Genomic DNA, 12,463 nt, shown 5'->3' with positions numbered 1-12,463 from the left:
TTTTTTTTTTTTTTTTTTTTTTTTTAATGTTGATTGTGGATTGACAGGATTGAAAAATGTTAAAGGGTTAACCTTGGTGCTTAGAACTAATGAACATTGTTTGACTTTTGTTTCTTTGATAGAGAGGTTCTTTTAGCACAAAAGTTAAAGAGTTAATTTCTCTCCATCAAGTTAGGATCTCCTGTAATTTGACATTGATACCGAGTTCAATGATGAATGTGAGCAACAATGAAGCTCTTGACCTTCCTCTTGGCCCTCAAATTGGTTAGTTAAAAAAACAATTTGCTTGTATAGTATGATTTGTTAAATTTATGTTAATTGTTTTCTTTTAACTTTGTTTAGATATAACTACTCTTGAAAATCAAATGGTTGAAGAACCAACAATTGGTATGATGTTTGATTCTGAAGAAGAGGTTTTTTCATATTCTAAGCAATATGCCAAGCAAGTAGGTTTTGGTGTGACAAAAAGATCTCATAGACTTGGAGATGATGGAAATGTAAGATACTTCACCATTGCATGTCTTCATGAGGGCAAGTCAAAAAGCAAGGCATCTAATATCGTTAGGCCAAAAACAATGGAGAGAATGGGGTGCAAGGCAAAGATCAATGCAAAAGTAAGTCTAGATGGAAGATTTACATTGTCTAGTGTCGTGCTTGAACACACTCATGTAGTTAGCCCAAGCAAGACAAAATATTTTAGATGCCATAAGAAGTTAAATTCTCGTGTGAAAAGAAAGCTTGAACAACTAGATGATGCTGGAGTCCGTCCGAGTAAAAATTACAAAGCTCTTGCTATTGAAGCGGGTGGGTATGATAATCTTCCATTTGGAGAGAAAGATTGTCGAAATTATATTAACAAAGTAAGGAATGAGTTACTTGGAGAAGGAGATGCAGAAGCATTGCGTAACTATTTAATGAGAATGCACGAAGTAGGGCAGCATATGAATCTTTTGGAGACGTCATAACATTTGACACTACATACTTGACTAATAAATACAAGATGAGTGAATCACCATGGTCAAATCCATACTTTTTGGGTGTGGGTTACTATCAAATGAGAATACCGATACTTTTGTGTGGTTGTTCGAAACATGGTTGAAATGCATGTCAGACTGTGCTCCAAATGCAATTATAACTGATCAAGATAGAGCTATGCAAGCTACAATTCGGAGAGTATTTCCAAGAGCTAATCATAGATTTTGTTTATGGCATATAATGAGCGAAGTTCCGCATAAGCTTGGATCTTACTCTCAATATGAAAACTTTAAGGGTGTTCTATTAAATTGCGTATATGACTCTTTGACTTGTGATGAATTTGAAAGAAGATGGCAACAAGTAGTTGAGAAATATAATCTTCAAGAGAATGCATGGCTATGTCAATTATATGGATAGCGGCATCAATGGGTACCGGCATATGTGAAAGGTATATTTTGGGCCGGAATGTCCACTACACAACGAAGTGAGAGTATGAATGCCTTTTTTGATGGTTATGTGGGACCAAAGACTCCGTTGAAGAAATTTGTTGGGGATTATAACAACGCTTTGATGAGAATGGTGGAGAACGAGCGTCTAGCTGATTTTGGTTCGTACAATAAAATGTTTCCACTTATAACTCTTCATTCTATTGAGCGTCAACTTCAAGCTATTTACACAAATGAAAAGTTCAAAGAAGTTCAAGAAGAGTTTAGGGGATTCATGATGTGTTTGCCATCCTTACTAAAAAGCGAAGGTGCGATTTCTACATATGAAGTTATTGATCGTGTAAGAGTTAGTGGTGACTTCATAAAAGAAGTAAAATATTGTGTTTACTTTAATGACACTGAATGTGAGGTACAATGCACTTGTAGATTATTTGAATTCAGAGGAATCATGTGCAGGCATGCCCTTATTGTTCTTACCTTGGTGAAAGATGTGAAAGAGTTGCCATCCAAATATGTTCTTGACCGATGGAGGAAGGACTTGAAACGAAAATATACTTTTGTTAAAAGTAGTTATGACAATTTGAGTGGCAATCCTAAAGCACAAAAATATGCTGATTTAGGCAATGATTTTTCTGAAGTAGCATTTCTCACGTCAGATTACAATGAAACCTATATGACAATGAAGGCTTGTATACGTAAGTTAAAGGAGGAATTGCTTTGTAATGGGTTAAGAAGTGAAAGCTGTTTGAGTAGTGCACCTTCTCTTCACATTCCGGGTGCATATTCGATTTGTACTGAAGCAACTGATAGGAGGTATTAGAAATGTAACAAGTTGCGGAGTCCTTTAGTTGCAAAAAGTAAAGGAAAGCCCTCGTCAACACGAAAGCTATCCATTGTAGAAAAGGTTGTTAGAAAGTAAAATTAACGAAGGTGAAGAAATGACAAGAGCAAGTTGCAATTTGTATTCCTATTTTACTCCGTGTATTCCTATTTTGATCCTTGATACTCTACTGTTAGGAATACCTTGAAACTCTATAGTTTGTATTCCTATTTTGATCCTTGGAACTCTACAGTTTCAGTTTGTATTCTTGTTTTGTATTCTTATTTTGATCCTTGAAACTCTACAGTTTCAGTTTGTATTCATGTTTTGTAGATTTGCTTCTCTTTCTTGTTTGTAGTTATGCTTCAAGAAAAGCAAATGTACACAGCTGGTTTTTTTTTTTTTTTTGAGGATGTCATATCCAATGCTATAAAACATTCATAGCTAGAATATAGAAGAAGAAAGATTTATTAATGTCATTTAATAAATATGTTAATGATGTATATAGATCTTCGAGTTACAAAATCCATGTATGATGTATTCAATAGCAAAAAATTCTGATTTCCAGCAAGTGTTTTTTTTGGATGACACTATAAACAAATAGACAAATATTAGTAGTTTCATTGTATATGACAGACTTTTTAACCTTCTTTACAACAACAATGATAAAAATATGAATATGGTCTTCAATCCCTCAAAACTTCAAGGTCTTCAATCTCTCAACGACTGCAACCTCCCAAGTACAGTAGACTACTGCAAAACCAGCTTTTTAATCGGACATACTCCAACTTTATCCATTACTTCAAGCTTTCTTTTCACACAAGCATTTATTCAACCAATTGGAGAGCCAAAATGAAAGAGCTTCATCATTGATCCTACTTCACAAGTTACAATAGATCCTGACAGATTATACCAAGAAAAAAATATCAAGATTGGTAATTTTTTGAAAAATGTATGCCCAATAACATTGCAGATACAATTAATTAGAATACACAAACAGAAAACAAATTAAAATCAAGCATCCCATTTGTGTTTTCAAGTATTCTTAGTCGTCCAAACAACAACCCACTCTACACAGATAAATCTCACAAAACAATCAACATTCAAAAGAAAACTGCCACAACCTGTAACAACCAGAACCCCATTTGGTTTGGATTCCAAAAACAGGAAAAACTGCCCAGAATTTCTCAAAACAAGAAAAGTTGTAGAAAAAAAAACTAACAAACCCAAACCACCGTCTGTAGAAAAAAAACGAGAAACCCAAAAGCAAAAAATAAACAAGCAAATCATCAAACAAAGCAGCTACACATGTAAAACTACCACAAATCCAAAAGCCCAACGGAGCAAACAATAGCCAAACAGTAAGTGGAAAAACATAAATCTTCTCCCAGATGGAATCAAAATCAAAAAATGAAAAGAACAGAGAAAATTCTCATACCCATTCTGTCGGTGGGAATTTTGGTGGTATTGGTGGCCTGGCTCGTCGGTGGTGGTACGCCTCGGGTCGTCGGTCAGCTGCGGAGGTGTGTTGAAAGGAGGGATTTGACCAAAATCCATTCTTCGCCGGTGGCCGGAACGCTTTCGCCGGTGTGAGAGAGAGACAAGAGTGACGGAGGGAGAGCAAGGCCCGTTCTTCTTCGCCGTGGCCGGAACCCTTGCGCCGGAGTAAGAGATACGGTAAGGGGCAGAGGTGGCTGTTGGCCGTAGTGGGAGAGAGGGTGAGCGAGGGATGGAGAGCGGGAGAGGGAGAGGAGAGGGTTTCTTGTGATTTTTGATTTAGAGAGGCAGAGGGAGAGAGAGCGAGTTTCTGATAGAGGTCGAGAGGGGGAAAGAGCAAGAGGGAGAAAGGGAGAGGGAGAGAGGGTGGGGAACTTCTGCCGACAGAGGAGAGAGAGATGGCTTTGCCTTTTCTTTTTTCTTTTTTTCATTTTGAAATGAGTGTGCTGCAGAGGAAAAAGACAAAAGAAAAAATAAAATGATGCAATTGGGACTCGAGACAATGTGGCATCAGCCACGTACGTTCCACGTCAGTTCGGAAAAAACATTCTGGAAAATATTCGGGACGCGTAGCAGCTCTCCTTCTCAACTCAACGTGGTGATAGGAGTATATATATATATATACAAAAGGACTCTTTTAATTAGGAGATTACTAGTGGGGTTATTAGCCAATTAAATACTTGAGAGTCTTCTAGATTCTAGGAGGATTTATTGCTTCCATAAAATCTTTAAAAAAAAAAAAAAAAAAAAACCAACAACCGTAGCCTCCAAGCTAATAATATTAACGTGTCTCTTCCCCTTTCTTTCTTGGACACCTGTATAGCATGCACAACCCAATCGATTTTTGACAAGCCACCTAGCAGCCACTTGTCATTCCAAAATATGTGAGTACTCATTCTTCTCCTCTTGGCTTATTGTATAAATAGCCAGAAGCCTTCATTTTTTATTCCTCACGTACTCAGAAACTTACCTAAAAAATTCCCTTACCTCTGCAGCAGTTTATCTAGGCAAGAAAATTCTACTATTTTTCTCTGTTAATTATTCTGTCACCTTGAGAATGTTTATATTTCTTGCTTCGTATGGGTTGAATATATAGATACTCATGTCAATTTTCTTTATTATTATTGGGTTATATATTTCATATTAGTTGTTGGATCTTGGGAACTCTAGTGGAAATTATGGAGTTTTGAAGTTTGATTTTTTTGATTTCTTGGGTTCTTGTTTAGGATTTCTATATGGGTATTTGTTTTAGGAATTATGTGAAATACTAATTAAATGAGTGTTAGTTATTGGGTGTTAGCTTCTGTAAATTTTCTAGGTTCAGTATTTTAATCAATCAAGCAATTTAGTTATTTCAATATAGGAGTTTTTAAGGGCTGTGCGTATATATATTAATGCAAAATGACTTGGACATAATTTTATATATTTAGGTTAGTATATTTATGTGCAGTAATTTTTGTGATTAGATTTTATGCATCACGTAAAGATTGTATATATGTAAGACATGTAGGATAATGGAATAGCACCACACATGTACATCTATATGTGTAGTCACGTAAGGTTTTTCTGTGTATATATATATATAGATTATCTATGCTATATTTTTGGATAAGATTTTGTATGTTCACACGAAAGATCTTCATAGATATATATGTATATTTACAATAGTTTAGACTGGATTCTATGCATCACGAAGGGACTAAATAGATATATGTAGTAATCTTTGAATAAGATTCCTATCGTGTGCAGTGATTTTAGGTAGGATATGTGTATATATATATATACCTTGGAACTATAGAATCAATTTAATTTTAATTTTTCCAAAGATTTATGCCTTATAAGATTAAACCTTAAGGGTACCTTTATTTAATTTTAGATTTAAAATTCCAGAATGCTCCTAAGTTTATTCTTGCAATTTATTTAGGTAAAAGAACAACTCAACTTAACCTATCATCAAATGCCAGGTAAGGGGACACAACACCAAAAACCTCAACAGATTTTATTATAAATGTTTTGAAAAATGTTGAGGATTTTATAAATCATTCAAATGATTTTCAATTTCACTTGTTTTCATATTTTAAATGACAAGTTTTATTCATTCATATGTCATTGTTTAAGAATTTTACGTGTTATAGTTACCCTATTTCATGATTTATGCATGATTGTAATTATGAATAAAGAGAGCTCTCAAAGTTTATGGCGTACTATACAGTCACAGATAAGCTTACAGATCATATGAAATGTTAGATGTGCATTCATGTTTATAAATGTTTAACCCGAGGGACGATTATAGTCCGATCAGTGCCGCATAGGGTAGCATGGCAAGCACACCGAAAGACGGTTATGAAAACGTGTGTGCTACTGTCCAGGTGGCCTTTACCTAGGGAAGTTTCCAATCTAGTAGCTCTCCCCTGTGATCACAGGATGAACATATAGGTCCTTCGGACAAGCCAACGTGCGCTGCTTACGGTAAATTTGTGGTGTCGGGTCAAATGGTAAAACAATTGTTTGGATGAAAAGTGAAAGGAAGTGCTTACTCATTTTGCAACTATCATGCTTATTTTGCTAATTATGTTATTCTGCATAAATTGTTATTGTGCATGACAGAGATTTTGACATAGATATCTACATAGCATGTTTTATAGCTTCTTGGTGTTGTGGCTACTTACTGAGTTGTTGAACCCACCCCTTCTCCCTATACATATTTTTTAGATTGCCCTATATATCATAGTACTGAGGACAAGGGTACCGGTGGGCCTCTTGGTAGATAAAGTCTTGATCAATTGGGGCTAGCAGGAACAGTAGCAATAGAAGTGTATGAAATTCCATTCTATAGACTAGACCGCTTGGGACAAGCATAGACTGTGTAACTTTCTTGCTTATGAAATTTTTGAATACTAGTATATTATGTGTTTGTAATTTCATAATGAGAGTTTATAGTACTCTAGTGATGTTATGTTTCTGTGGTGATCATATGATGAGAGTATATTTTTATTTTTATTAAGAATATGTTACAATTGCTCCCAGTCGCTCTTCCTCTAGAACTTGGGGTGTTTCAGGTGGTATCAGAGCAAAGAGGTTCAGTTGATTGAGAGACATCTGTTACCTAAGGATATACGAGTATGGATTAATTTGGTGATGATCACAGCTGAAGCATTAGGTTTTAATCAAATGAGTAAGGATAAGAAGAGATTTTGGGGAATTTGGACTTACATTAATATGCACCCAAGAACAAGTTGATTGATGCGACACCAAAGTGGATGCTTTATAATGGTACCAATTTGTCTAATGCTTTACTGGCATTGATTAAGGGGAAGAATAAGACTCATGTTGTCATAATGACTAGGTTAATAATAGGGGAAGGTTGCTAGGTTTCAACCCCAATAGTCAAATTTTTATGTGGATAGCTTATTTAATATCAATGATTCTTAATATGTTATTAGTGGCCAGAAAGAAGTAATGTAAGTAACAGCCTCTAGAAAGGATTGCATTTAAGTTGATGTTTAAGGACTAAGGTATAAAGGATCTAGAATTGAAGTACTTACATGAGTTACGTTCCTAAGATTGATGTCGTTGACAGATAATGGTTAATAGGAGATTTTGAGGTCCTAACCAAGGTTAAGAGTTTCTATGGAATGGATTTAGAATATTCTATAATTTGAGGACTAAATTTTTAAGAGTGTGGATCTTGTTAACACTACAATAAATCTTGCGATAAGTGCGATTTATGATTCTTACAAATGGATATACATTCTGTATTGGTATGGTTTAAATTATTTTAGGACGTGTCTTAAATTCAAGGTATGAGAAACTCTTAGTGATATTGTATTGAGGACTTTGAAAAGAATGCTAAGATTGGTTAAGATTAAAATTATTAGAATTATATCAATAATGGTCATTTAAGTGACCTGATGATTAGTTAGTCATCATGGGTATTGATGTACATAGACCCTGATATCTAGACTATGTGCATTTGAGATTTTTCGGGTTGGTGTTTAATGATTAAGGAAAGGATTTGAGGTTTCGAATAAGACTAGGAATTCTTATAAAAATCGGGTTTATAAATCTGCATGATTCAATAATCTTCACTATAAGGGTAAGATGGATTTATGATGTATATGTTTGGTAAAGTGGATAAGTAATTCATTTTGACATATGGGAGTCATAATTTTTGAAACATTGTGGTATTTTGACATTAGACTTTAGTTAAAGATGTATTATATTTTGAGACATCTTATGAGTCTTTAGGATGTGATTTAGGATTCAACATAGACATGATTTCCATGGACTAGTATGGGTTGCTAATTCTCATTTTCGAACTCGGTTGATCTTAAGATATAAGCGGCTATCCTTTATTTTGATTATGGAGTATAGATACTAAACTTAATTGATGGTTCATCTTTAATGGCGTTTTGAGGAATATATTTCTTTGAGTAAAATTGAATTCATAAGGACTATAGGATTATTGTTATGGAGCGAAGTGGTGAATTTATGGATGATTTCCTCAGAGGAAAATATATCAGAATTTTATTGCAGTACTTTGTTTGGAAGTTGTTTTTCGCATAGGTATGATCAATGTTACAGTTGAGGTAGATAGGAGGAAAGATTACTCTCGGCCAACAAGGAAAAATGTTAGTCTACATGTTTAATAGAACTAGGTGCAACCAATGAGTAGAGGTTCAATCAATCATTTATCAAAGATTAATTTGGGGATTAGAGAAGATGATTAAATTCATAAATTATGATATGGGACTATGTTTCTTAAGGTTATAGGGCAGATTTGGTAAGTGTGGGTCGAGGTACGATCATAGTTTAATGATTTGATTAACATCATGGCAATATGGTAGGAAGCTCATTATTGTATCTGGGAAATTGGGATGGGAGAAAGCCATTACTTGAGCCCAATTCAAGGAAGCATTTCACCAGCGGTAATCATCTATCTTTTAGACACCATATGACTTGTAGAAAGGTGTAAGCGACTAATAGGAAAAGGCTAAGACATAAGTCAGAGTATGTGGTTTTTAAGCCATTAGTCACATGTTCGGAAGAATATGGGTTAGAAATAACTTTTGAGGTTGCCTAAACTGCGTCAATCGTAGGCTAACTGAAAGTGTTGTACTGGAGTGATTGACTTTCTAGGATGAGTTGGCATATAATTTTACTTTAGAGATATAGTCATGAAAAGATATTTTCAGAGACTTAAATTACTGAATTTTGATGCTTACTAAGTTTGCAGATTTATGGAATGATAAGATTGATAAATTAGCTAAGTATCATATTGCTGCTCTATGAGTATATAGAAGAAATTTTTCCTTACTTTGATTTTCTAGAATGGGAATAACTTTAGAATCAGGAAATTAAATATCAAGGTTTTAATAAATGCTTGATAAACTCTAAAAAATTAGAGAAAAATAGGGTATTAAGGATTACTGATTAGAAATTGATTTGGTGAATAGGATTTAAATCAATAAGATATGAAGGTTTCCTAGTACACCAAGAACTTACGTTAAATAAAATTAAGAGTTTGGGAATATGATATATTTGGAGTAGATTTCTCGGAAAGGATCTCTATTATTAGGATAAGCAAATTGTATGTCATGGTTGAGGTACGAGTAAATGCATGATCATGTAGGATCAGAAAGATGTATTTCATTACTGTATCTTTTGAGGATTATAGTAACTATGTTTAAACAAAAAACAAAACATGGTATTATGTAAGGATTGGTGCCTAGATATGAATTGAGGAAATAAAAGTTTGGATAATTTTGTCGAAGGTGTATGATCTCGAATATTAAGAGTTAATTTAAAGTAGTATCTGTACAACATGTTAAAGAATAGTGTTTGAAACATATGCATACATGGAAGAAGAGTTTATGATCATGCGATGTAATAGTACAGAAATAGCTTTAAGATTTGTGGAGAGTATTGGAGTTATGCTATACTTCTAATTGTGCATTTTGTATAAAAAGAAAAGACATATGTCTATAAGGAAAGTTATGGAACTAGTGAATTTGATTGACAAGTGTATAGGTGATGACACAAGCATATTGATATTATGTTGGTAAGACTTGACAAAACATGATGTGAGGCTTATAGGGAATTGATAATTCATATTGATTGATGACGATGTAAATGATCCATTGATGAGAATCAAATATTATTGAGGTTATTTGAGGAATGAATGATCGATATTAAAGTATGGAATAAAGCGTAGAGATCATCTATTGGTGACAGTATGAGTGATGCAAGCTAATGTCATTAAGGTTGTTTATGGATTAGTGTACTAATTAAAATTCTGGGGATTAGATTCTTATTGCAACCAAGGATTGCTTACTAGAGATAATGAATAGTTGATAAGATCCACAAGGAGTAATAGATCACAATTTATTGAATGAAGAGATTAGGTCTAATTAACATTAAGTCATAAGAATGAAGAATGAGCTTCAAAATAAGGAAGGGTGGCTCATGATAATGTTTGTTTTGAGTAAACTAAATTCTCGTGGAATAAAAGTGACTAGTAGGTAGTCCCAGTGGGAGTATTAAGGTTAAGCTAGAGTGTCAAATGTCTCCTTAGGATCAAGAAATAGAAGCATACTAGGATTAAAGGATGATAGCTAGCATTAATACGCAGTACCAGGTATGTTTTGATTATAGAGCTTGAAGAATTCTAGTTGTCAGTTGCATGTCGCATACAAATTGATAAATTGGAGACCTTAGAAAATAAATGGATACATATTAGAGTGATATAGAATAGTGATTGTAAGAAGGATCGCTAGATGTGAGGAGTTATCAAAGTCATAATAATAGTTAATGAATATTGATCGTAAGATATATTGTAACATGTGGGGGATTGTTGTGATGTTACAAATATTGATTTTTATTTACCTATTAATTTTTTGACCATTTGATGATAAAATCCATTCATGAGTTTTTATTATGGAAAAATTAGATTTATGGTTGTTGGGGAATAAATATCTTTTACAAACTATTTTTAATTGCTGGTTTTAATGTGTTTTTTTACCGTTGGTTTTTATATTAAAAACCATTTGTCCTCAACATATAAGCCTTGTTGACCGTTTGTCTTGAATAAATGGATTATATAGCTGTTGCATTTTAACCAATGGCTTTAAGAAAAAAAAAAAAAAAAAAACTCCTCTTTTTATTGCCTTTTAACCGTTGGATTTAAGAGGAAAAATTGCTCTTGTATTGCTTTTTGACCGTTGGTTATTAATGGTATTAGTAAAAGCAAGGAGCTCAATTTCTTTTATAAATTGAGCCCACCTACTAGCTCCAAGTATCACTTCTTTGACTCCAAAAGAAAAGTATCGTACAACATCTTTCTTCTTCCAACAAATTTTATTTTCATAAGCCTTGAGCTATATTTTGCTCTTTCTTTCTTTTTTTTTGGTTTGTCCCTCATCTTCTTTGATCAAACGGTTGTTCATTTGATCTTCGTTACTTGGAAGTGCGTCCTTAACGAAGGTAGACGCTATAGTCTAATCCTGAGAGGTTGCGTGTCAAGAGATCCAATCGCACCGAGTTATACACTCCGAGAGGCACGAAATCAACCTTTAAGGACAACGCTCTTGCGTGATTCTATAGCTTTGTGAGATTTTTCCTTGCTCTATTTTTTATTTATTGTATTATATTTATTTTATTGTTAATTGTTTGGATTAATATTATTTAGCATCAATAAGAATTTTTGCACCATCCATTTAATTTTACAACAAGATGAATATATAATGACCTTCATAAAGCCATAGGTAATATAAGATGTGATTCAAAATGGGGTATACAATATGAGCTATATTATGGTGATAGAACTTGAGGAATTTCAAGGGTAAATCGCAGGTCGCATGAAGTTGAGAAAGTTAGGGACCTCGGAGTATAATATGAAGATTGAGGTACATGGATTGCAGGTAACATCACTGATGCAAGGAGTCACAAGGTGATATGGCAAAATTACTAGATCGCAAGGTCCAAGAGCTACGCACGAAAAGCATTCCACTAATAAAAGTTTTGTGGAGGAATCATGAAATTGAAGAAGCATCGGGGGAATTAGAAGATGATATACGCAAGAAATACCCCTCTGTTTGCTAAGAACAATTAGAATATAAGGTATGCGCTAATGGATAGATTTATGCTTGCTGTTGCGATATGGTGCATTTTTATAGATTAAGCAAATTCCTCGGATGGAATTTTATAAGGGGGAGGACGTGACATCCTATAAATTTTACAGATTTAAAATAGAATTATAAAGCATTTTGTTTATAAGTATCTACGCAGTTGCTGAATTTAATTCATGTGATTATACATAGATGTGAATATTTATATACACATATATAGCAATAGCCATCAGAATAGAACTTTAGGTGAGTTTTTATCCAATTAAAATATCATGTAGATCTCCTAGAATATAAGAAGAGATTTTATCTCTCTTCTCAACTCAACGTGGTGATAGGAGTATATATATATATAAAAAATGACTCTTTTAATTAGGAGATTATTAGTGGGGTTATTAGCCAATTAAATACTTGGGAGTCTTCTAGATTCTAGAAGGATTTATTGCTTAAATAAAATCTTAAAAAAATAAAAAATAAAAACAACAACAACCGTAGCCTCCAAGCTAATAATATTAACGTGTCTCTTCCCCTTTCTTTCATGGACACCTGTATAGCATGGACAACCCAATCGATTTTTGACAGGCCACCTAGCAGCCACTTGT

The 12,463-nt window shown here is 33.8% G+C and overlaps 1 protein-coding gene across 1 annotated transcript; it reads left to right on the top strand.

Moving 5' to 3' along the window:
• Positions 1-1,440: 1,440 nt before the first annotated feature.
• Positions 1,441-2,241, top strand: LOC132174299 (protein FAR1-RELATED SEQUENCE 1-like). Its single transcript, XM_059585975.1, has one exon. It carries the CDS (start codon positions 1,441-1,443, stop codon positions 2,239-2,241), a length of 801 nt encoding a protein of 266 aa, XP_059441958.1.
• The last annotated feature ends 10,222 nt before the right edge of the window (positions 2,242-12,463 follow it).

Source organism: Corylus avellana, chromosome ca3, assembly GCF_901000735.1.
Source record: "Corylus avellana chromosome ca3, CavTom2PMs-1.0".
Lineage (NCBI taxonomy): Eukaryota > Viridiplantae > Streptophyta > Magnoliopsida > Fagales > Betulaceae > Corylus > Corylus avellana.
Note: the sequence above shows the minus strand (reverse complement) of the source record. Positions and strands in the feature narration are given on the sequence as shown.

What these genes read in the sequence shown, in the direction of transcription:
- LOC132174299 (XM_059585975.1), top strand. Translation starts at nt 1,441, where the DNA reads ATGTCCACTACACAACGAAGTGAGAGTATGAATGCCTTTTTTGATGGT.